Source organism: Maniola hyperantus, chromosome 27 (assembly GCF_902806685.2).
Source record: "Maniola hyperantus chromosome 27, iAphHyp1.2, whole genome shotgun sequence".
NCBI lineage: Eukaryota > Metazoa > Arthropoda > Insecta > Lepidoptera > Nymphalidae > Maniola > Maniola hyperantus.
This window is the reverse complement of record NC_048562.1, coordinates 4,939,933-4,967,438: the sequence shown is the minus strand read 5'-3', so window position 1 is coordinate 4,967,438 and position 27,506 is coordinate 4,939,933. Positions and strand designations below refer to the sequence as shown.

Sequence of the window (27,506 nt, the reverse complement as noted above, 5' to 3'; positions counted from 1 at the left end):
CCTGTTCATTAGTTCAGCTTCTATACCTATGCTATCCGTGAAAAAAAGTAAGTTTAGAGAGGGCTCTCTCTGTCACGCATTCCCATACAAATAACAAAGACGGAAAAGTTAGTGGGCGTTAACCATTTTGAGTGACGAACACACGAACTTATGTTTTCCGTACGTAACAAGTTAGTAACATAGAGAGATAATATGTAATATTTACGTTTACATAATAACCCGTATTGCAATGGAATTAGATTCATTATTGAAACACAATTATGTGCATTTAAACAATCCTTTTTGTGCAATAATTAAATGTCATATTTGGGGGCACGTGTTTTTGGTGCACGCGCGGCGTTGTATTAAACCTCTATAGATGTCCCAACAACTAACAAGTCAGCATCGGTAGTTCAGTTTCACTGGTTTTTTTTAATAATATTAGCCATGTTAAATGACTAATATTCCGCTTTCCTCTCCAACTATGTAGGTACGACAATAGTGCAACTGGCGGGGTTTGAACCGTCGACCTTTCGGTTTTCAGTCCACTCCTTTACCCGTTGAGCTATTGAGGCTCATTAATTATTTGGTGGTTTAACGCTATGGCCTGAAATCACGCACAACAGACGGAAACGTTTAAGTGCGGAAACCAGCCCAGAGTGAAGAAAGATAGGCCTGAAATGATATAAAATTATTAATTTACCAGCTGATGCCCGCGGCTTCGCTCGCGTGGGTTTAAGTTCATACAAATCCCGTGGGAATTTTTGATTTTCCAGGACAAAAGTAGGCTATCCGTAGTGGCTAGGTCCCGTACAGCATCAGGATTGAGGAGTTGGAATCCTGGTGTTATTCTAATAAACAATACGGTCAATATTGCAAAATAATCGATTACTAGGTATATATATCCATTTATGGAGTTGGAAGTTGGCATGTCTATAGAATCTATTAGTAATACACTTCAGTGCAAATCGAATCTTATTCTAATAAAAAGTAAGGTCTATATTACAAAATTATAACCATAAATATGCAAAAAAATATGGCACACGCTTGGTTCAACGGACGTTGGGAAGGACATATAGACAGTTTTTTGCGCGTCTGCATAACGATTCTTGGTATAGAATAAAGCCTTGGTCAGACAGAACGCGTGGCGGCAACGATTCCAACGCGGCTCCCAAAAGTTTTTTTAAGGTTCCGTACCTCAAAAGGAAAAAAAGGAACCCTAATAGAATCACTTAGTTGTCAAACTGCCTGTCGTGTCTGTCAAAAAAGGGAATCAAAATCTATATAGTTGTTGTTTTTGTGAGTGTATTTGGCCGGAGAGCTCGTGAAGTTCCAGCGAAAAGAACAATAAAGAGCGTAGTTCGCTATTGCCACTGACAACTCGAACTTCATCTCTCGCAGCACCGCAGTCCCATCGTGACCACGGCCCCTTGCAATTGGGTTGAAATATCGACAAAGAAAAAACGCCAAATTAATCGTGGTATGTACCCGTTATCTACATTCAAATATGTCGTTAAACCACTAAATAAGCTTTAAATCATTAGTTTAAAATCAAAACCTATAGGTTACTTCCCGTTGGCCTAGAATCATGTGACAGGTAGCAGTGTCTTATTGCACAAGTGAAGAAAAAATCCGAAAGCCGTGAATTTGTGGTTACATCACCAAAAAATTAAAATGTGTTCACGAACAAGTAATTAGTTTAACGTTTAGTTTAAAAATCTTGCAAATAATTAATTTAACAAGCTTGCAATCCCATACTTCTTTATACAGAACTTGGCTCTACGTTCACATTTTATTTATGTTTTGGTGGGATATAGAAAATGAAGGATCTACCCGTCGCGCGTTCTGTATGGAATAGAATAGAATATAATATTTTTATTCAAGTAAACTGTTACAAGTGCTTAATGCTTTTGAATCGTCCGCTAGTTTAATTTAGCACTGGTTCGAAATGCCGTTCCTACTTTCTACCGAGAAGAAATAGTAAGACACTTGGCGGTTGCTCTTTTCAAGTGATCAATTTACAATATTATTATACCATCTCTGTGTCTGTGTGACCAATGCTTTAGTGTAGTATCTTCTGCGAACAATTTGAGCACCGTCGTCTGCAATTTGACTCTCGTGTTTGTTTTGTTGAGATTGTTTTAAAGAGTCCTGTATTGATTTATGAAATACTAGCTTATGCTCGCGACTTCGTCCGCGTGGACTACACAAATTTCAAACCCCTATTTCACCCAGTTAGGAGTTGAATTTTCAAAAATCCCTTCTTAGCGGATGCCTACGTCATAATAGCTATCTGCATGCCAAATTACAGCCCGATCCGTCCAGTAGTTTGGGCTGTGCGTTGATAGATCAGTCAGTCAGTCAGTCAGTCAGTCAGTCACCTTTGCCTTTTATATATTTAGAAGATTTTACGTAATGAATTTTTACATTATAAGTCCCGCAAATTGCTAATGCGCGTGGCCGCCATTTTAGTGATGTCAGCTCTAGACTGAAGTTTCGAGCTGATAGTATATTTTTACTTAAATATACGTCAAATGACATCAAAATGACGTCATTTCGATGTTAATGAAACATGGTTCCAGCGCAATAGCAATTATTTTGTCCTGCGGGACTTATACCAGCTGTTACCACGTAGTCTGTGACAGGTTGAGAAGGCAATCGGGGAGGGAACGCCCCGCACACCCGCACAGTCCCCGCGCTAACCCGGTGCGGGCGAGCGCGGGTGACTTGCGGGTGTGCGGGGTGTCCCCCCGATTGCCATCTCGACCTTTTTCATAAGAATAATTTTACCAAAGGTACAAACATACAGGGTGTAACCAGAACGCTAGCAAAAACGAAAGCCGGTGATAGTATTGATGATTACTGGTATGATACCACAGAAAAACGCGAAAAATATAAAAAAAATCCTATATTTTGTAAAAGTTCACGATATATTGCAAATAAAACATCTGACTGACGCTAGAGGTCGACGAACGTTGCGTATGTAGGCCTCTCGAAGTCAATGCCGCGTCGTAGGCGGGGCATTGACCCGAGTTTTGCGCGCTATACATTGCGGGTATGAAAGATACTAAATCACCAAAACTACAAAATGAGGAGGTTATTGGTATTGGATTGTGTTTAGGTAGTATAACAAGAACGCTAAGTTTTTGCTAGCGTTCTGGTTACACCCTGTATATGTACAGATTCACTAATTACCCACCCGTTGCACTATTATCGTACCTACTCCTAACACAAGCCTGACGCTTAATTGGAGGGGAAAATACTTCTTTATTAAAAAAAAATTACCTACCTACGTAAGTAAATGATTTTTTTAAATAATAATAAAAACTAGTCGCTATTTCGCAATTTGCCTTGACTTTTGTATCTAACTTATTACAATTTTAGACGGCCTTGGCGGTAAATATACGACGCTTGCATAACGGTACTCTTAAGAGCCAGTGACTGATTTGTTCATAGCGTTTATACACGTCAAAATAGCCTGCCTTAACTTTTTTTATCCGACTACGGCAAAGCCAAAAGGTCATGATTTTAGCAGTCTATGTACATATGTATCAGATTCTGTGCGTTCCACCGATAGCGCCTAAAATAATGAGCCGATTTTGATGAATGAGGTGTCAATTGATTCATTGTTATGGTCCGGGTGACATAGGCTACATTTTATACAAAGAATACCGACCAAGTGCGAGTCAGACTCGCGCACTGAGGGTTTCGTACTACAGTCGTATTTTTTCGACATTATGCACGTTAAATTAAAAACAATTATCATAAAAATCTGTTTTAGAATATACAGGTAACGCTCTTGCATATGACACCCCATTTTGTGCAGTAATCTTACTTTAAAGGTTGAAAATACTATGTAATGATTTGTTCGTGAAGACATTTTAAATTTTTTTGTAAATTAACCCGGTTTTCAGATTTATTTCTTTACTTGTGCTATAAGACAACCTATCTGCTAAACATGATTCTAAGTCAACGGGAAGTACCCTGTAGGTTTCTTGACAGACAGACAACAATGTGGGTTCCGTTTTTCCTAAATTGAGGTACGAAACCCTAAAAATCCTACAAATCAGTACCCTTATTATAAATGCGAAAGTGTGTTTGTTTGTTGGTTTATTGGTTTCACGTCAAAACGGTGCAACGGATTGACGTGATTTTTTGCATGGGTGTAGATACAGACCTGGAGAGTGACATAAGCTACTTTTTATCCCGGAAAATCAAAGAGTTCCCACGGGATTTGTAAAAACCTAAATCCACGCGTACGATGTCGCGGGCATCAGCTAGTATTATTATAAATGCGAATTATCCTTCAATTTCAAAAGCCTCAATAGCTCAATCGGTAAAGGAGTGGACTGAAAACCGAAAGGTCGACGGTTCAAAACCCGCCCGTTGCAATATTGTGGTACCTACTCCTAGCACAAGCCTGACGCTTAGTTGGAGAGGAAGGGGGAATATTAGTCATTTAATATGGCTAATATTCTTTAAAAAAAAAAAACACGCTGCAACGGAGCAACAAATCTACCTCTGAATCTAAATTTAATTAAATAAAAAAATACATAGTAAAATTACATTAGTGCTTGATCATCATGGACATAATGTACATGATGATCAGCATATAAATACTCTAAGCAAATAGTTCACCAGCTCCTGGTGTATAACGCTGGCAAACTACGTGGGCAGATCCGGCGCAAAATGCCAGTCATAACGAATTTGGCCGCGTCACCGCGTTTCGTTACCGAGTATTGATATTAGCCATTACTCATCGTAACGAAAATAACGCCCCATGCCAATAGTCTAATACAATCCGTTTTGTTTTGTGTACCTCCGAATGTTCAAGCCATAGATTATGAGACATAGCTCAACGGGTTGCGAAGCTGAAGTGGCAATGGGCACATAGTTCGTACAACCGATAGACGTTGGGGTTCCAAGGTGCTAGAATGGCGACGTCGCACCCGAAGACGCAGTGTTGGTAGACCCCCCACTAGGTGGACGGACGACATCAGACGAGTCGCAGGGAGACGCCGTGGCGTGTGGAAGATGTGTTTGTAAGGTAGAACCACTGAGTTATATCTTAGTACATACAATTTCCCAATCCACACTTGGGAAGCATGGAAGACTATGGTCAAAACGTTTCTCATAAGAGGAGACGATAAGGTGTGATACATAGCGGCGTGCACAGGAGTTCAAGCCAGGGTATGTTTTTAGGTATGAACTTATTTTACGGCAGGTTATAATGAAAAATAAGCATTGATTTATTACAATGAGGGTAAGCAGTGCGTTTATACTTCTATGAGCTGCACGCCACTGGTGATACATATATTGAAGTGAATTGATAAACTCAAATGCATCTCAAAGATAAGTAAATCAACTATTGTTTATTCGTTTATCAGTAGATAACGAGTGATAAACGGCTTTGTATAACGAATACTAGGGTCTTGAGAGCGTCGTTACGTGCCGTTATATCGTTACTTTACAGGAAATTGGAAATATCTAGGTACTTATCGATATTGCGACTTAAAGTATTTTTTATTTATATCCTTGTTTTAAACGGAGTTAAAAATATACGGATTTTTATTTTATCACTAAAAGTTTTCAGTTTTTGTTCATCATCATCATCATGATCAACCCATAACCGGCTCACTACAGAGCACGGGTCTCCTCTCAGAGTGTGAAGGGTTTTTGGCCATAGTCTACCACGCTGGCCATGCGCGGATTGGTAGACTTCACACACCTTTGAGAACATTATGGAGAACTCTCAGGCATGCAGGTTTCCTCACGATGATTTCCTTCACCGTTAAAGCAAGTGATATTTAATTACCTAATTAAAACGCACATAACTCCGAAAAGTTAGAGGTGCGTGCCCGGGATCGAACCCCCGACCTCCGATTAGAAGGCGGACGTCCTAACCACTAGGCTATCACAGCTTGACCATAGACCATAATATCTATCTGGTATTCAATTTTTCTTCTGCTCTAATTTTCTATCAATATATGTACAAGAAATCGGGTTTAGTATATACGTATTATTTATTAATAAACGGCATGAAAAAGGACATGAGTCCTTTTAGCTTGTGTAACGTCATACTTGAGTTTTCTAATATCTACCTAAAGCATTTGATATTATCGTCCATTTTCAACAAGCAGAAATGCCATGGTTTTAGGTAAAACCTAAATGATCCATCCAACACAATGTAGTGTAATTTGCTATTAATAAATCATTTGTACAATGGGTATAGAGTATAGACCATAGATGGTTATCTATGGTCTATACTCTATAGATGGTTATCTATGGTCTATACTCTATACCCATATGGAAGACCTTGGGGCTAGTCAAGGTAGTATCCTTTGACCAACCCTGTTTCGCATATATGTCAAGCTTGAAGTCTTCAATTTATAGGCGTATGTAACATAATATATCTATTTATTTTTATATTATATAATATTATTAATAGCTATAGTTTATCTAGATCATTTATTGGAAGCTAAACATAAACAAGCAGTCAGCAGATGTTATTGTAAACGCAACAATAGATTAGAATTACAAAGCGAAAATTAGACAGACAGCCGTTTAAACTTGCTTTATTGTCTGGCTAAGGCTAACCCAGTACAATAGATAATAATTTCAGACAAAAGTTGAGACAGAGAAGACGTCGTAAAATGGATATTACTTATAGTAGATTTGTTTAATGTTTATTGATAGTTATTTATGTAGCCGATGAGTCGTTCGTTTTTGTATAATACTAGCGACCCGCCCCGGCTTCGCATGGGTGCAATGTCGATACTAATGTGGTGTCATTGAGGTGTATTTGCCTCGGAAACTCTCAAATGAGAGGATTTTTTTTCGACCTAATTCACATTATTTCAATTTCTCTGGGGATCTCTAATTTTTTGAGAACTAAACTATAGCTATAAACCTCCCTCTTGAACCACTCTATCTATTGGTGAAAACCGCATTACAATCCGTTGCGTAGTTTAAAAGATCTACGCGTTCATACATACAGACAGCGGGAAGCGACTTTATTTTATACTATGTAGAGATTGTAAAGTTATTGTCACTCATTTCGGTTGGAAACCAAAAGGAAGGATTCTGATTTTGGCAGTCTGTGTGTATGTATGTGTGTTCCAATGTAGCGGATAATTTACTGGGCCGATTTTGATGAATGAGGTCTCAATTGTGTCCGGGTGACATAGGCTACATTTTATACGAACAAAATTGATCTGACAGATGTTACATCCAAAAAACCGGCCAAGTGCGACAAGCTCGCGCAACGAGGGTTCCGTACCACAGTCGTATTTTTTCGACGTTTTGCACGATAATTCAAAAACTATTATGCATAAAAATAAATAAAAATTTATTTTAGAATGTACAGGTGAAGACCTTTCATATGATACCCCACTTGATATAGTTATCTTACTTTGATAATTGAAAATACTAATTATTAGTTTATGACCACAATTTAATTTTGTTTGTGTGATCTAACCCTAAATTCACGGTTTTCAGATTTTTCCCCAAATGTCAGCTATAAGATCTACCTACCTGCCAAATTTCATGATTCTAGGTCAACGGGAAGTACCCTGTAGGTTTCTTGACAGACAGACAACAAAGTGATCCTATAAGGTTTCCGTTTTTCCTTTTGAGGTACGGAACCCTAAAAAGTGAGGGACTTTAATTATTTTTACTATAACAAAAACCTAATATAAAAAAGCTAGTATAGTATAAGTCAATGATCTGGAGTGAATTTATATAAATACGGGTGTTTTGAAATCTAAGCAGGTGAACTGTTTACTTCCGATAGTGATTTTGATATTTGCCGCAAATTGCGATACCCCACAGGAAACACGAAGAGATAGCACTAATTGTTTGTTTGTGCCACTGGCCCGCCTTTCACGTGACCAACAGGTGAAATTATTTTATCAGTCACTAGCTGATACCCGCGACTTCGTCCGCGTGGAATTAGGTTTTTTAAAAATCCCGTGGGAACTCTTTTATTTTCCGGGATATAAAGTAGCCTATGGCACTCTGCAGGTCTTTATCGATACCCATGCAAAAAATCACGTCAATCCGTTGCACCGTTGCGACGTGATTGAAGGACAAACCAACAAACCAATAAACCAACAAACAAACACTTTCGCATTTATAATAAGGGTACTGATTCTATTCTATTCGCAATTTCGCAAGTATGTATAGATTAGAAGTGTTACGCCACGGATGTGAACCCGTGGCCTTTGCGCCGCGACGTCTCCGCACTCCGCAGCGCGTCAAAATAGACTCGCGTGACTTAAACTGTGTGTGTTCAACTTTATTCCTTCGTATCGTTGGTATTCAATGGTGAAATCATTAACCTTATTCTTTTTTTTATTTTTATTTTTTAGGGTTCCGTACCTCAAAAGGAAAAACGGATCCCTTATAGGATCACTTTGTTGTCTGTCTGTCAAGAAACCTACAGGGTACTTCCCCTTGACCTAGAATCAAGAAATTTGGCAGGTAGGTAGGTCTTATAGCAGACATTCGGAGAAAAATCTGAAAACCGTGAATTTGTGGTTACATCACACACAAAAAATTAATTGTGGTCATGAACTACTAATTAGTATTTTCAATTTTCGAAGTAAGTAAATATATCAAGTGGGGTATCATATGAAAGGACTTTACCTGTACATTCTAAAACAGATTTTAATTTATTTTTAGGCATTATAGTTTTTGATTTATCGTGCAAAATGTCGATAAAATACGATTGTAGTACGGAACCCTCAATGCGCGAGTCTGACTCGCACTTGGCCGGGTTTTTTAGGGTTCCGTACCTCAAAAAGAAATGCTATTCAATACACATTTGCTCAGCGCTGTCAGCTATATAATGCCCTAAATCATTGTCATTTTGAGAGGAGACCCGTACTCAGTAGAGAGTTGGCAATAATCGGTAGATACAATGTTTGACCACTTTTTCCTGAGGTTCACGACCTTGTACCACTTATGCGACGAGACGGTCCGAGCCATCAAGTCGACTCTACTATGGAACGGACACTGGTGCGTTCCACTTGGTGTCCTGGTTGGAGTTATGTGTGTTAGAAGCAATTACATATCACTTGAACGGTAAAGGAAAATATCGCGAAGAAACCTGCCTGAGCGTTCACCATAATCCAAAGGTGTGAGCCATTCCGCACTTTGCCAAAGTGGTTTGCCAGCAATGGCCATTTTGAGAGGAGACTCGTACTCAGTATAGAGAGTCGACAATAATCGGTAGGTACAATGTTTGACCACTTTTTCCTGACCGTGCACGGCCTTGTACCACTTATGAGACGAGACGGTCCGAACGGGTCCGACGACGGGTACATAGATTTCACACACCTTTGGAAATTGTAACATTATTATTAAAATGCAATAAATAAATCGAAATTGAATTGAATGATTATAAAATACACAGTCATTGAAAGGGAAAATATTGTTTTTTTTTTCGTTACACTTCCAAACATGGGTTTTCATATGTTTTTTGAAATCATGGTTATTTAGATATTTTATCAAGTGGCAAGTGGAAGAAACCTATGGACACAACAAATCGATTAGTCTCGCTAAACGATTGATTACCGACTATCGATTTGTATTGGTAGGTAGCTTGATGCCACGTTATTTTGTTTTTGTACTTTATCTCATCTCAGATTGAAAAGGGTTTAGGGCATAGTCCACCCACGCTGGCCAAGTGCGGATTCGTAGACTTCACACACCTTTGAGAACATTATGGAGAACTCAGGCATGCAGGTTTCCTCACGATGTTTTCCTTCACCGTTTCGCAATAGATACTTAATTTCTTAAAACGTAAAAGTTAGAGGTGCGTGCCGGGAATTGAACTCCCGACCTTTCAAATAGGACTAGACTATCACTGCTTTAAAAAAATTACCGGCCAAGTGCGAGTCAGACATTGTTGGATATTTTTATACAATCAGTGGACAGTTGGATGGTCCAGTGATAACAAAGTATCTCACATAAGGAAAACAATACTTAATTAGCATTAAATGCATGTAATGTGAATGATAGTAAGATTACCATTCGCATACTAGGTCAGCTCGAGACGAGGGTCATGATAATATGAATAGTTTAAAAGAAAAAGGCACAGATAACTTTGATCGAAGAATCAAAGTAGACGATTCGATCCGTAGAAAACGTTGCAGTAGCGACAGCAGTAGCTGTCTCTCTTCTTCTTCTTCTTTTGCATTGTGGCTATTGCTGACTTTCTAGCCGCTGTTACGTGTGACGTTTGACAGCATTGATCGCAAGATTGTCGCAAGCCTGTCGCGAGATACGTAATCACCCTCCGCGCCGCGCCGTGCTCTGTAGTGACTAGTGCACCGGTGAAGTGTTGATTATGATGATTTCTGAACAATGCAAGACTGTGGTAGTACGGTACGTCGGTTTAGCGTGTGATTGTTTTTTTTTTGCAACAATGGTACTGATTCTGAGCACAACCTAATTTTAAAGTATTCGCATCCTCTTCTTACACTAGGTACCTGTTTAGATATGTTGTTCATAGATGTCGCTGTCCATGAAATCTAGGATATTAACTCGCAGCGATTGACATTAGTCTATGTGACACTGTCAGTGACTTGTACAACGTGATTTTCAGAAAATATAACACACTGTTTTTAAAGGTTATCGTAGTTTTATTGGTTTAACGGTAATAAGTGTGAATCTTAAAGTTAAAACGCAAATACAGAACCGTGAGCTAACATTTGGTGCCGAAACCGGAATTGTTGTGAAATAAAAAGTTTTAGTGTAACTTGCAAACTTACCATGGATCCGTTACTAGCAAATCAAGACGAACTGTTAAAACAATTACAAAAAGCGGAGTATAACTATAAAAAATCTCCAAAGGAAAGACTTAAACAAGCGTACATCGAAACTAGATTGGAAATATTGGAAGATATCTGGGTAGAATTCAAGAAAGGTCACAAAGATTTAATTTCCATTGTTGACAAAAAAGGTAAGGAAAGTTTATCATATTTTACTTCTGATAAATTCGATCAGTTCCAAGAACTATATACAAACTACAGATGCACACTAAAGGAGGCACTTGCTGGTGTTTCAAGTGATACTAAACAGAGTTCATCATTGTCAACCGATGTAGCGCACAACTCTGACCCATTTTGTGATATAAAGTTGCCCAAAATCACTTTACCAACTTTTACCGGCAAATACCATGAGTGGCAAACTTTCCATGACATCTTCACATCATTAATTCATAACAATAAGAATATATCAGCAGTACAAAAACTTCACTATTTAAAAACAAGTCTGTCCGGAGAACCAGAAATATTAATAAGAAATTTTGCTACAACGGAGCTTAATTATGCAGAAGCATGGAAACAGCTTACTAAACGATATAACAATATAAGGTTCAACTGTAATGCCATATTAAAAACCTTTTTTTCACAAAAACAGATTACTACTGAGTCGCCCGCTGCACTGAAACAGTTATTAGATACGACATCATCCTGTTTAAAAAGTTTAAGTAATATTGCAGTAAATGTAAGTAATTGGGATGCAATTGTAGTGTACTTTGTTGTCTCTAAAATGGATATTGAGTCGCGGAAGTTATGGGAACATCAACAGAGCATGTGCGGAGATGAATTACCAACTTGGTCACAACTTGTTGAATTTTTAGAATCTCGCTTTAGAAGCCTTGAAATGATGGATACTGGGAAACAAAGCTCTAATAGACCTACTTTAAAACCAAAATCATTTCATGCCGCTCTAACTAATGAAAACCAACCCATATGTGTCTTATGTAACGGACCACACTTTATATTCAGTTGCAAGGAGTTTGGACAGAAGGGAGTGAGAGAGAGACAGCAATATGTACAAGAGAACGGGCTATGCTTCAATTGCCTTTCAAATACACATTCAGTGAGCCGGTGCAGACAAATCAAATCTTGCAGACGGAGACATCACTCGTTACTCCATTTTGAGAAAGAAAATCATGAGAGGAACACGAACAACACGATAACCAAACAGACTGAGCCACAGAGAGAGGAGAACAAACAACAAAATTCAGATACAACTACACTAGAGAACAGAGTAGTAGCTAACTTTGCGAGAGGAGAGTTACACAGCTATAACGTTTTACTGGCTACTGCAATTGTTAAATCTAGATCTAAGTGCGGAACAAAATTAGTTTTTAGAACATTACTTGATCAGGGATCACAAGCTTCTTTTGTAACAGAAGCCACGGTACAATTACTTGGGTTAAAAAGAGAACCTATTAATGGTTTGGTGTCAGGGATAGGGAACGGACAGGTGAAAATTAAACACATGACTTCTTTAGTCATTGAGTCCTTTCATAATCCACAAAACATAATTCAGGTAAATGCGTACGTTATGAGTTCACTTGCGTCACTGTTACCGACAAGTACAATTCACACACCTGATTGGTTAGAATTAGAGAACCTTACACTAGCTGATCCAGGATTTGCAACACCCGGCAAAATTGACATTTTGCTAGGAGCTGATGTATATGGAGAGGTATTACTCAATGACATGATTAAGCATCCACAAGGAAATCTTATAGCACAAAATACAATCCTTGGGTGGGTCATATCAGGACGAGCGACACATGATACAACTTCAGCGAGAAGAGAAATTGTGAGTATGCACATCAACATTAGAGAAGACGAGTTCTTAAGAAAATTCTGGGATATGGAGAATGAGCCAAACAGCCTAGAAAAAAAGCTAACGGAGGAAGAACTTAAATGCGAAGAACTTTATGAGAAAACTACAACAAGAAATGAAGAAGGAAGATTCGTAGTAAAACTACCATTTAAAGACGAAGAACCACGAAGCCAGTATGGACAAACAAAAGAAATAGCTACAAGAAAACTACTGAGTTTAGAAAAGAGATTACTAAAAGATGAGAAACTATATATTGAGTACCAAAATGTCATGCAAGAATATTTGACTCTGAATCATATGTCACCAATCAAAGGGGAAGACATTGAAAATCCTAAATCTGTGTATCTTCCACATCACGCGGTAGTGCGCGAAGATAAAGACACTACGAAGGTCCGAGTGGTTTACAATGCTTCGTCCAAAGGAGTAAATAACGTTTCACTTAATGACGACCTTCTAGTTGGACCTAAACTTCAACAAGACCTGAGACATCTTCTGATGAGATGGCGGAAATTTCGAGTATGCATTATTGCTGATTTGGTAAAAATGTACAGGCAAGTCCGAGTTACTGAGGAAGACGCTAACTACCAAAGAATTTTATGGAGAAACAATCCTGATGAGCCTATACAACATTTTAGACTATTAACTTTGACCTTTGGTACTGCATGTGCACCCTACTTAGCGGTAAAAACTTTACAAAAATTAGCGGATGTTGAACAGTCAAACTATCCAATCGCATCCGAAATAACTAAGAAAGACTATTATATTGATGACTTGATGACTGGCTGCGACAGTTTCGAAGAAGCTGTAGAGATATACGAACAAATGAACAAATTGATGAATTCTGGTGGTTTTCAATTGCAGAAGTGGAGTAGTAATGATTCGAGATTTTTAAAATATATTGACAAAGAAAAACACAGAAGTGATCAACTCGTTCCAATTAAAGTAGACAATATGATGAAAGTGTTAGGCATTGGTTGGAACAGAGAAACTGACAATTTTGAATACACTGTTAATTTACCTGAATCTAAACAGCCAATTACGAAACGGCAAGTATTATCTGATATCGCGAGACTATACGACCCGATTGGATGGATATCACCAGTGGTTATTACTGCCAAGATTTTTATACAAAAACTGTGGAAATTAAAATTAGAATGGGACGATGAAATTACTGATGGTTTATTAGCAGAATGGATTAAATTTAGAGAAGATTTAGTGAACTTAAAAGACATTTTAATTCCAAGATGGTTGAATAGCGAACGAGGTTGCAAAACAGAATTACACGCTTTTTCAGATGCATCTCAAGTTGCTTATGCAGCTGCGGTGTATATTAGAGTTAAAAACGAAGAAAATGACACTAAAGTGAGTTTAGTGACGGCTAAAACAAAAGTTGCACCAATTGACAAGGAATCATCTATACCCAGGTTGGAGTTATGCGGAGCAGTCCTCGCAGCTAAGTTGTTGCACGAAGTCTCACAGGTGATGAACATCCCAAAAGAAAATTTGCACGCTTGGACTGATTCTACTGTTGTCCTGGCATGGTTAAAAGGACCACCTTGTCGATGGGCCACATTCGTGAGTAACCGAGTATCAGAGATTTTAACTATGACGGAGTATAATCAGTGGAGATATGTATCAACGAACGCGAATCCCGCAGATTGCGCGTCAAGAGGCCTTAAGCCTGACGAATTAAAAAATCATACACTCTGGTGGAATGGACCGAGCTGGTTGTCAGAACCAACTATTAACACAGAGACAATTAAGATTGAAGAAACACATGAAGAAGAGAGAACCAAATCTTTAACTATCTTAACTCATCAAGAAGAAGATTTTGTATGGACTAAATATTCCAGTTTAGGTAAAATGCTGAGAGTGATTTCATATTGCAGACGATTTTTAAATTATAATCTTCCGAAGAATGAACGCGAAATATTACCAAATTACATTACAGTTAATGAATTAGAGAAAACGCTACAAATGTGTATTAAACAAGTTCAGAATTTAGAGTTTGGTGATGAGTTAAAGAAGTTAAATACAAAAGGACATCTAACAAAAGGGAGTTTACTTTACACTCTTCACCCCTTTTGTGATCAAAACGGGATTGTAAGAGTTGGTGGACGTATTGAACATGCCAGTGCAAGTTTTGATGAGAGACACCCTATAATTATGCCGAGTAAGAGTCATCTTACTCAGTTATTAGTTGCTGATGCTCACACCAAAACTATGCATGGTGGGCCACAACTCATGCTTAATCATTTACGCACAAAGTATTGGATTATTAGAGCAAGAGACCAAGTAAAGAAACATTTCAGAAAATGCGTAGTGTGTTTGAGACATTCGAAGGTTACAAATCAATTGATGGGTCAACTTCCAGAAGCGAGGTTAAAACCAAGCAAACCTTTCAAATCAGCAGGCGTTGACTACGCAGGACCTATTAATATACGTTTTTCTCCTGGACGCGGATCAAAATCATATAAAGGCTACATCTGCTTATTTGTTTGTATGGTAACACGTGCCATACACCTAGAAGCAGTTACTGATCTAAGTGCTAAAGGTTTTATCGCAGCCTTTCGACGTTTCACATCGAGGCGCGGCCATTGTCAGGATTTACACAGTGACAATGGCTCGAACTTTGTCAAGGCAAACAAGGAGCTACAAGCTATGCTTAACGATGCCAAATCTGAACTTCCACGTGAAATTGCACATTTATTGACTTTAGAAAACACACGATGGCACTTTATACCCCCTCAATCGCCAAATTTCGGAGGACTGTGGGAGGCTGGTGTAAGGTCAGTTAAGACACATTTAAAGAAAGTTATCGGTGATAGCACATTAACTTACGAAGAGCTGTCGACAGCACTGACTCAAATCGAAGCTTGCTTAAATTCACGTCCTTTGTCTGTCCTTAGCGACGATCCTAATGATCCACTGCCCTTGACACCAGGCCATTTCTTAGTAGGTGAACCATTACTTAACGTTAGTGATGTTAATTATTGTAATAAAAACATATCTGGTATTGAACGTTGGAATGTAACACAAAAAATGGTAAATGAATTTTGGAAGAGATGGTCAAAAGAATATTTGTTAAACTTAAGTCATAGATATAAATGGAATTCTAAGAAACCAGAACCTGATGTAAATGATATTGTCGTATTAAGAGATGATTTTTTGCCACCATCTAAATGGTTATTAGGTAAAATCATAGCCAAGCACCCCGGTCGTGATATGCTAACCCGTGTTGTAACTGTCAAATGTAAGAACGGATGTTACAAACGTCCACTAAATAAGATTTGTGTTCTCACTAAAAGTGCAATGTAATATATTCTCACGGTGGGCGGTGCTGTAGTTATAATTTAGTTTAAGTTCTTATCAAACGTTTAATTTCGCTAAATATTTTGTTAATTGATTTACTTACTTTTTCTTTTGTTATTGTTGCTTTGTTTGTACTATTGTTTGTACTATTACTATCAATATTGATATTATTGTTTAAAAGTTTATTTAGATTCAGTTTAACTTTGTTTGAGATTGTAACAATTACTATTCTGCTCACTCTTTTTTGGTTAAGTTTTACTTTTTGTTTAACATTATATTGAAGGACAAGTCCTTGGTGGGCGGAATGTTTAGATATGTTGTTCATAGATGTCGCTGTCCATGAAATCTAGGATATTAACTCGCAGCGATTGACATTAGTCTATGTGACACTGTCAGTGACTTGTACAACGTGATTTTCAGAAAATATAACACACTGTTTTTAAAGGTTATCGTAGTTTTATTGGTTTAACGGTAATAAGTGTGAATCTTAAAGTTAAAACGCAAATACAGAACCGTGAGCTAACAGTACCTAATATGAAATGGACAGACGCAGTTTGACAGTTTTAAATTTAATTCTTAGATGTTAAAACCCGTGATTTTAGCGCACAGTCGCGAGCCTACTGTTTAAATTTGTAGCGTGCACTAAAATTTTGAGTCTTTAAATGTAAAATTCATGTTTCGTTCTTTTTTAGCAATATTAAAAAGAAAAAGATGCAGATACTTTAAATTTAGTTTAGAGAGAGACTAGAGAGAATCGGCGGCACTGTTTTTTTTTTCAACAATCGCCCATCGCTAATCTTAATCTGCCCCCCCCCCCCCCCCCACACCTTGCAGCATGTATGATGATTTTTTTTTAATAGATTAAGCGAGCAAACGAGCAGGCGGGTCACCTGATGTTAAGTGATGATGATGATGAAAGATCTAATTGTATATTTTCTTTTGTTCACAGATCCAATAAGCAATGAGAAGACAGTCCTAGACAACACCACAACCACTACAACCATTAGTTATAAGCCAAAATGTCTCATCACCTGGTAACCGTATGCATTTGCCTCCTATGTGCGGCGCACACTTGCGGCTCCCACGTGGACCCTAAGGTCGACCTACAGGCCTTCGAACCCACGCTGCAGATAGATCAAGCGACTTTCAACTTTGCAAAGAGAAGAATAGAGTCCAAATTAAGGTAATTTTGGAAATCACTACACAGAATAAGCTATACTTACTTAACTTAGATACATGAAATTCGAAAACCGTGAATTTGTGGTTACATCACACAAAAAAATTAAATTGTGGTCATGAACTAATAATTAGTATTTTCAATTTTCTACGTAAGATAACTATTTTAAGTGGGGTATCATATGAAAGGGCTTCACCTGTGCATTCTAAAACAGATTTTTATTTATTTTTATGCATCATAGTTTTTGATTTATGGTGCAAAATGTCGAAAAAATAGGACTGTTGTACGGAACTATCGGTGGGCGAGCCTGACTCGCACTTGGCCGTTCTTTTTTTCTTTTACTGTTCTGTGAGCTAAATAAACCTTTATTTACTTATCTATTTATTTTAAATATAGTATGGATTATTTTATTCCAGATACGATCAAAGACTACAAAAAATAAGACAGAGGCGTGACATCAGAAGTGTTAACCCAAGTGAATATGTGGAGAAGATCTTCCAGAAGTACGGCAGCAACGAGTCCATGACCATGAACGTAACGGGCTTCAACAGACTGCTGGAGGGACTGGATCTCCACAACCTGGTGGAAGGCGGGCAGCTGAAGATTGAGAACAAGAAGTATTTGTATGGGAACGGCGAGGCTAAAGAGGAAGTAGTCAATGTAAGTATACACTCTCGCAGCCCGATGGGACGGAAATCCGACACGACCGGAGAGAGATCAGGAGCATCTCCGAGACACGAGGGTGGAACACCACTAACTTTCTAACTCCAGGTATTGATAATTTCTTAACACATTTTTAGGCCCGACCCCAGAACTTCGTCATCTGCTAACCACTCAACCAACGAGGCAGTTAAATAGTTAGTGAATATGTGGAGAAGATCTTCTTCTAAAAAGCTTAAAATGAAAAATAATGAAAAAAACTGACTTCCAAAACCACTACAAAGTAATATTAGTATAGATAGAATTCTCCATATTAGTATTAATAATAAGCAAAGAATTAGTCCTGATTTTCATGAAAGATAAATCTTCTAAATATATAAAAGGAAAAGGTGACTGACTGACTGACTGATCTATCAACGCACCGCTCAAACTACAGAACGGATCGAGCTGAAATTCGGCAAATTCAACCACTAAGTGGGTAAAATGGGGGTTCGAAATTTGTGTAGTCCACGCGGACGAAGTCGCGGGCATAAGCTAGTGATTTATCTAAATATTTTCTTTTACAGTGCGTAAGCAGTGGAGAACTAATATCAACAGTGAACACAAGGTTAAAACCACACGAACACAATCATGACACTAACCATGACCATGAAACAGAAAACCTCATTTCTGAAGACACACTTAAAACTATATGTCCCATACTATTGTACCAAAAAGTCGCGAGCTCATCTATAGAAATACAAGGATGCATTATAGAATCGAGCTCAGCGAACAGACGAAATAATAAAGACATTAGTACTATAAATAAGCATGGGGAAACAGAAAACGCGTATTCAAAAAATATGTTCGCAGTATGGCTGTATTCATCCTTAAGTATAACAGCTATAAGTGCATGTGGGTTGCTAGGAGTAGCTGTAATTCCTATAATGCATAAGACATATTACAATCATTTACTACAATTTTTAGTAGCGTTAGCTGTAGGAACGCTATGTGGTGATGCGTTGTTGCATTTAATGCCTCATGCTATGAGCCCTTCACATGATCATAGTCATGGTCATGAAACTGGTGTAGATACAAAGGCGTCACACAATGATGGAATGTGGAAAGGACTAGCGGCTATGCTCGGTGTAGTCTTCTTCTACTTCACTGAAAAAGGTCTAACAGTAGTTGTGGAATGGAGGAAGCGCCGTCAAAAGCTAGAAGATGATAAACTACCTTCAAGGGTACGAGTTTTGAAGGATGAAACTGTTGGAGGTTGCTCCGGCGGTGCGAAACCAACGTCGAATGCTCTGATGAAAATTTTCAAAAGAGAAGACAAAGGTGATCCAACGACAAAGACGTGCAAACACAAATATTCAGAATATCCGTATTGCTATGATGAAATAGATACAGACACACATGACGATCATCATTTAAGAGACGGGGTACCACCAAGTCCTAAAGCGAACAACAAACATAACAATTCAGTAAGCGTTGTTTCCTCGAACGCTCTTAACCGAGAAGGCAAAGATAATGAACCTACAGCTAAAGATTGGTTGTTGAAAGCAGAATCGACGCCGGCTGTGGTTGAAATGAATAATATTAAGCATAAAGAAGATGGAATAAAGGATATGAAGGATGGAGACAGCTATACGGTTATACTAAGGTAAGAATGCTAATTTCATATTCATTCATCTAAATAAAAAGGGAAAGCTGACTGACTGACTGATCTATCAACGCACAGCTCCAACCACAGGACGGATCGGGCTGAAATTTGGCATGCAGATAGCTATTATGACATAGGCATCCGCTAAGAAAGGATTTTTAAAAATTCAACCCCTAAATTTGATTTGATTTGATTTTATGAATATGTTGTTTTTCCCAGGGAACATTCTCGGGCGCATCACGGCCACTCCCACTCTCACGGACATGTCCACGCGCCACCTTCGTCCATGTCCTCTGTTGCGTGGATGGTCATAATGGGGGATGGCTTGCACAACTTTACAGACGGCATGGCGATCGGTAAGTAAAAGAAACCAGCTCACTGCGCTCGTCAATTCACCATCATCAGCGGTGTTAAGATTAAAGGCTAGCGGACAGTCAGTCCGATGTCTTCTTGTCCAAAATTCTTCAGTGCTTGAAGACAATGTCTTCGAACAGTGCGTGTTGCCAGTGATGGCATATGGATCCGAGACGTGGTCGCTAACTATGGACCTCATAAGAAAGCACAGAGTCACTCAGCGGGCGATGAGGAGAGCTATGCTTGGAGTAATCAAATCATACTGTATGCCGTGATCGTAACAAGGCATACAAGCATAGTGCTGAGCTGTAACCTTTTTGCAGGTTGTGCCACACATGGCACAGTTTATTCCGGTGCTTCTTTTGCTTTGAGCATTATTCTGGCTTTAATGCTCAAGTGGAGGAAGCACCGGGATAACCAACTCTTAGGAATACGTTTCAGATTGGGGTGATGCCAATTTGGTAGAGTTTAACGCTACCAAAACGCAGGCATGTCTACTCACAGCAAAACGGAATCCTTTCTCCTTGACTCCTACTTTCCGGAATGTATCCATTAATATCACTGATCACATTGATCTCCTAGGTCTCAACGTCTCAGCTAACATCAACTTCGGAAGATCCATGGAACCCAAAGCCAAGACCGCCGCAAAAAAACTTGGCATTCTCAACAAAGTCATAATTAAATTATAAATAAATAATAATAATAATAATAATAATTATCATCGTCAACTCTCAAGCATAGGCGTCCACTCTCAAGCATAGGTCTCTTGTAAGGACTTCTACGTGCCAAAAATCCCGTGGGAAATGATTTTCCGGGATGAAAAGTAGCCTATGTCACTCTCCAGGTCTTTAACTAGTTCTATGCAAAAAAAAATCGATCCGTTGCGTATTATTGAAGAACAAACCAACAAACAAACACACTTGCAATTGTAATATTAGTAGAGTGACATTAGATTACACCTTTAACCACATTAAGCGATTAACGCCAAGGCTCAATAAAACCATACTTGAACTGAAGGGGCTTCTCTTTAAAGGGATAACTATATTGACATGTACTCAGAACACATTGATTCTTATAAGGCTTTCGATACTGTTCGATACATAAAAATTCTATTCTATCATACGAAAATCTTAATTAGAGAAACTAGCATGACGTCATCATGATCAACCCATCGCCAGCTCACTACAGAGCACGGGTCTCCTCTCAGAGTGAGAAGGGTTTTGGCCATAGTCTACCACGCTGGCCATGTGCGGATTGGAAGACTTCACACACCTTTGAGAACATTATGGAGAACTCTCAGGCATGCAGGTTTCTTCACGATGTTTTCCTTCACCGTTAAAGCGAGTGATATTTAATTTCTTAAAACGCACATAACCCCGAAAAGTTAGAGGTGCGTGTCCGGAATCGAACCCCCGACCTCCGACTAGAAGGTGGACGTCCTAACCACTAGGCTATAACAGCTTCTGAGAAACTAGCTTTTATACCATTTAACATCACGATTTTTACCTTTTTTTCGGGTGCTGTACAAGGTTATCATATTGATCCCCTATTATTCATAAGGTGTGATAAACTACTATACTCTTAAAACTTATATTGTTGTTTTCCAGGTGCAGCCTTTGCGTCAAATATAGCTGGTGGCTTCTCAACAGCTATTGCCGTTCTGTGTCATGAGCTGCCGCATGAGTTAGGTGAGTATTTTCATGTTCCGAAGTAAAACAAAGGACCTTATTATGTCGTCCAGTCCGTCAATGTGGCACAGCCATTTTTTTAGGGTTTTTTCTAAAATTCAGATACAAGCTGGCCCTTGACTGCAATCTCACCTGATAGTAAGATGATTTATTATTTAAGGTACTTCCCGTTGACCTAGAATCATGAAATTTGGCAGGTAGGTAGGTCTTATAGCAGACATTAGGGGAAAAATGCGAAAACCGTGAATTTGTGGTAATTAAAGGACAAACTACATACAAACACATTTTCGAATTTATAATATTAGGATAAGAATAAAAATATTAAGATACTAGATGATACCCGCGACTTCGTCCGCGTAGATTTAGGTTTTTAAAATTCCCATGGGAACTCTTTGGTTTTCCGGGATAAAAAGTAGCCTATGTCCTTCCCCGGGATCCAAGCTATCTCTGTACCAAATTTCATCAAAATTGGTTAAACGGATGGGCCGTGAAAGGCAAGCAGACAGACAGACACACTTACGCATTTATAATATTAGTATGGATGATATAATTCCATTTCGAGGATAGGAATCCAATTTTCATGTGTCATAAATTGCTGTGCATAATCGCACAGGTGACTTCGCGGTACTCCTAAAAGCCGGCATGTCGGTTAAACGAGCAGTGTGCTACAACGTTCTGTCGTCTGCGTTATGCCTGGCTGGCATGATCTGTGGCGTTCTGGCGGGCCATGCGCCCAATGCCACGCGCTGGCTGTTCGCGGCCGCCGCTGGCATGTTCCTGTACATCGCGCTCGTTGACATGGTGAGTTACACTCATACTACACTGGTGATGAGTGACACTCATACTACACTCATTATGAGTTAAATAAAATTAAATTACACTACGCTCATGATGAGTGAAATCATTCAACTGGCATGATGAGTAACACTCATACTACACTGGTGATGAGTGACACTCATACTACACTCATTAAAAGTTAAATAAAATAAATTTACACGACGCTCATGATGAGTGGAATCATACAACACACATGATAAGTAAGTCATAGAGTAAGTCATACTACACTTGTGATGTGATACACACTCATACTGATGTTAAGCAATGTTACACTAAATTCTGCACTTATTATGTTACAATTTTTTTATTTTAGACTTCACTCACATCTGCATCTGGAAATCACACTGCACTCATAATGTTGCACACACACACACACACACAATATGTTGGCTGCTACTAGTGTTCTACTGAACACTCATAAAACTTGTCTGTGTGTTTCACTGCACTCATATGAGTGATATTCCACTACGCTCATGACAAATCATTTTCATTACACTCATCTTTTTTGTTTTTTTTCTAGATGCCAGAGCTGAGCACCTCCCACAGCAAGGAGGGCACACTGTGCCAATGCATACTACAACTGATGGGGTTGGCCAGTGGCATTGGCATAATGTTGGTCATAGCTCTCTACGAGGAAGACTTGAAGAGTTTGTTCGGTTGAAGATTAAAATAAAGAAAGATACGTAAGACTTGAAGTGTCCCAGTGTGGAAGGGAATGTTTGTTGATTATCTCACAGATTTTTGCTCTCGTGTAATGTATAAGTCCCGCAAATTGCTATTGCGCTGGAACCATGTCTCATTAACATCGAAATGACATCATTTTGACGCCATTTGACGTATATTTAAGGAAAAATATACTATCAGCTCGAAACGTCAGTCTAGTGCTGACGTCATTAAAATGGCGGCCACGCGCATTAGCAATTTGCGGGACAATTCATACAATTTTTCTACTCGCTAGCTAGATTTAAGCCTTTACGAGACCTCTAAAATTAATCAACTCTATAGTTTTTTTTTTTTGCTTAAACAATAAGAAAGTGAAGTGAAGTGACATAATCAACAAAAGTCCCATACTAAAAGTGACTCAAACATTCAGTAAGTGATAATCAAAAACTAAGTGTTTTTTAAGTGAAGAAGTGAATTGGTCAAGTGAAAGGTGAAAGTGAAATGTTTTCGAGTCATATTGACTTGTAGGAATGAAGTACTTATACTTACTTATTATCTATTTTTTCTAAGCTGACTTGAGTTTTAAGTCCCGCAAATTGCTAATACGCTGGAACCATGTCACATTAACATCGAAATGACGTCATTTTGACGTCGAAATAAAAATATACCATCAGCTCAAAACTTCAGTCTAGTGCTGACGTCACTAAATTGGTGGCCACGCGTATTAGCAATTTGCGGGACTTATTAAACAAAATTTAAAAAAAAAACTTCTTGCTGTTCTTTGTCAGCTAAGAGAAAGCATATAAAAATATTTTGTGATGTACTTAGGGTAAGGCTCAAAAAATATTTTTCATAAAACTTTCAGCTTTGAGTGTAAATTTTTGAGTTTATAATACTAACTCTGCGTACTGGTCTCTAACTATATCCATGCAGAAAACCATATTGTTCCGTTGCTCCGTTGCAGCGTGATTGAAGGACCAACCAACAGTTGTGTGTTGTTTGGGATCGCATTTATAATATTTGTGATCAAAATTATGTTTTAGTGTACAAACCAATACTGTGACTAACTGACTGCCAACGAGGAGCACAGTTTGACCTAAGAGTTAAAATACACAAAAACTTATATTCAAAGTCTGTGGTAGGTACTACATATAATAATTTGTACTGCTGATATAATAATTTTTAGGCGTAAACGAAAAAATACTTGTATCGAAATATTTATATATTATATGTATTAAAAATGTATATGTGGTGTTCATATATGAAGTACATAAAGCATTTTTGTCTTCAATTATTGATTTAAATTTCTAATTCTGCGATATTTTTATATTCTTGTCTCGAATATCTGGTACGGTGTACACAAAATATTGAAGTAAAGCTATAAAGTTAGTAAATAATTACGTCCTAGATTAATATAAATGCGAAAGTGTGTCTGTCTGCTAGCCTTTCACGGTTCATCCGTTCAACCGATTTTGACGAAGTTTCGTACAGCAATAACTTGCATCCCGGGGAAGGACATAGGCTACTTTTTATCCCGGAAAATCAAAGAGTTCCCACGGGATTTTTAAAACCTGAATCCACGCGGATGAAGTCGAATGCGGACAGACAGACAGACACACTTTCGCATTTATAATATTAGTATGGGTTATAGGTTAACTAAAATTTTCACATTTTATGTTACGCAGTATTTTCACATACTATGTACTTAGGTACGCCTTGCTAATATGTTTAGTTAGATCTATTAAAACCAGTATTAAAATCTATAAACAACATGTTAATAATTCGGTTCGTAATTTATTTTAGTGTCACTTTATGATTAAATATTCCAGAAAACACTTTCACGTTTATAAAAGTGAAACACTTATTGAACACTAAATTATTATTCCTGCGACTTCGTCCGCGAGGACTACACAATTTTCAACCCCCTATTTTACCGCTTTAGGGGTTGAATTTTGAAAAATTCATTCTTAGCGGATGTCTACGTCATAATAGCTATCTGTATGCCAAATTTCAGCCCGATCCGTCCACGCCCTCGATTGCGGGAAAACTGCATCAATCATCATTATAATCGCAGTTGTTGTGATTGGTTGAATTTATGATATTCTTGTTGCAAAATACATTGTAGCCAATAGTAAGCGAGCATCAACCAATCAGAGATGATTGCGATCGTGACATTGTAGCTGTCATTCTACCGCAATCGATAGGCAGTACTTTGAGCTGTGCGTTGATAGATCAGTCAGTCAGTCACCTTTTCCTTTTATATATTATACAGATTTTTTTGATATCTTAAATTTATAATTTCGATTAAAAAGTAATTTTAGTTAATTTCATCATAATTAAAGTGAAACTGCAAATATTCAACGCAAATGTGTATTTTTTAATATCTTAAATTTTTCTTTATTTTGTCGCATTATTAAATATTACTTTAATTTAGTACTTAAATAATTTTATTTCCGAGATTAAAATTGTTAACAATACCTAGGTGCTAAATTTTAAGTTAAACAACACTTAGTTCCTACACATTATAATTACTTATAAGGATTTTTCTTTTAAAAGTCAACTTTAATGGAGGCTAACTTAACATATAAAAAATTCTTGTTTTTCAAAAATATCAGTATAAGTATAACCGGCCGTATTTAATTTGAAAATTTATAGAAATTTGAATATTTTAAAAGTGCATTTGTTAAAATTTCACTTTTTGATTAATTAATTCACTTTTGATATTAATTAATAACAAACATTCTTCTAAATTGGAAAGTGATCCTTAGAAGTTGGATTTTAATCGTTTAAAAAATTATTACAGTGTAATAAATAATTATTTTGTAAATTTTGGTATTTCAATCTTGTATTTTTTGATACCTACTTGAATATCTACTTAAGTATTGCATATTTTGTGTAAGTTACTCAAAAATCGTCTAGCTTTTTGGAAATTTCTAGTGAATTGATTTTATTGTTTACTGCAATTCTACATTTATGGTTCATTTTTGAACCAAATTAAGATAAAATTACATATTTTTGACAAATAAATGTTTGCATATGACAACCTAAGTAATATAAAATAAAAGCATTTATGTGTATTATTATTATTATTTACTTAATGTACCTACTATAAAGATTTTTTTTGCGTTTGCAGTACCATGGTAGCTTTTGTCCGATTTTTTTAAATTTTAACTTTAACTTTAAATGTTACGTTTTATTTAAGTGAAAATTAATAAACTTAAGTGTAATTATGTGATTGTTTTAATTTAATATAATGCGTAAACAATGACTCCTCACGCGCTATTTTAACTTTTTGTATCAAACTTCATGTCAAAAGTACGATTTTAGTTCTTTTTTTAAAAGTAAAGCCATACTTTTGACGTGACAGTTGATCTTTAGAGTTAAAATGGCGTGAGAGGTTATTGTTTACGTACTATAAGTATGATTAGTTTAATTCATTCACGATTCAATCGTTATTTTGTGTTCACTTTCGAAGAATCATGATGTATTTTTTTTTGATTGTGTAAACTTAATTTTGCTGGCAACATTTTTTAAGTTTGATTTACAAAAGCGATTTTTTGTGTCAGTCCCGCAAATTGCTATTGCGCTGGAACCGTGTCTCATTAACGCCGAAATGACATCACTTAATAAATAAATAAATCACTTTGGCGTCAGCCGAAATAAAATACACCATCAGCTCGATACTTCTGTCTAGTGCTGACGTCACTAAAATGGCTGTCACGCGCATTAGCAATTTGCGAGACTTGTAGTACCATGCATTTTGCAACACGCCGGATGCTGATAAATTCGCATTTTGAGTACTAAAAATGTTGCCAGCATGTAAAATGTAGGGAGAGAGAGTGGATTTGTAAGAGCTCAATGGAGCCGAGTGTGATACGGACATACGATAGGGAAACTATATTGTAATATATCGATTATTCGTATAAACTCCTTGGTTTTATTTTTTACCTACCCTCCGAAAAACTATTTTATACGCAGGCCATAGACCGTTACGGCGATTGTTAACTCTTAAGTGCGTGATAGCTCTTACGGCGGTTACGCACTCATCCGATCAGTCTGTAAAAATACGCTCCTTTTTAGGGTTCCGTAGTAAACAAGGAACCTTATAGTTTCGCTATGTCCGTCTCAGTGACTATATTTTTTTAGGGTAGCTCCCCTACATGTAAAGTGGGGATGAATTTTTTTTCTCGTCTACCCCATAGCGTGGGGTATCGTTGAATAGGTCTTTTCAGAATACTGTGAATGTGCGAACATTATTTCTCGATTACTAGGTCCGTTTGTAAAATTTGATGTTTTAAAGTGCTAATTTTTATTAGAGTCAAGTGTCCCTAGAGGGGGCTCTATCAGCCAAATGGTAGTATATAGGAACGTGAAAAAATTCACAGCAGTAGTATATATTATAATCAATTATTTTAAAGGAAAACTATCATGGCTAAGTAGGGTTCACAAGTTAAGGTGTTAAATCTGTTTTTCGAGGTTATATGTGACTACGGAACCCTACACTGCGCGTGGCCCGCCACGCACTTAGCCGGTTTTTGTT

General features: G+C 37.6%; 1 protein-coding gene across 2 annotated transcripts in view; it reads left to right on the top strand.

Moving 5' to 3' along the window:
• Positions 1–26,785, top strand: part of foi (solute carrier family 39 fear-of-intimacy) — a 47,125-nt gene extending 20,340 nt beyond the window's left edge. For both annotated transcript variants that reach the window (XM_034982580.2, XM_034982581.2), the window contains exons 2-8: positions 16,892–17,125; positions 17,536–17,779; positions 18,346–19,424; positions 19,644–19,780; positions 21,386–21,466; positions 22,080–22,267; positions 22,824–26,785. In XM_034982580.2, coding sequence (XP_034838471.1) covers positions 16,962–17,125; positions 17,536–17,779; positions 18,346–19,424; positions 19,644–19,780; positions 21,386–21,466; positions 22,080–22,267; positions 22,824–22,964 — 2,034 coding nt within the window. In that variant the 5' untranslated portion in view covers positions 16,892–16,961 and the 3' untranslated portion in view covers positions 22,965–26,785. The remainder of the gene's footprint in view (positions 1–16,891; positions 17,126–17,535; positions 17,780–18,345; positions 19,425–19,643; positions 19,781–21,385; positions 21,467–22,079; positions 22,268–22,823) is intronic.
• The last annotated feature ends 721 nt before the right edge of the window (positions 26,786–27,506 follow it).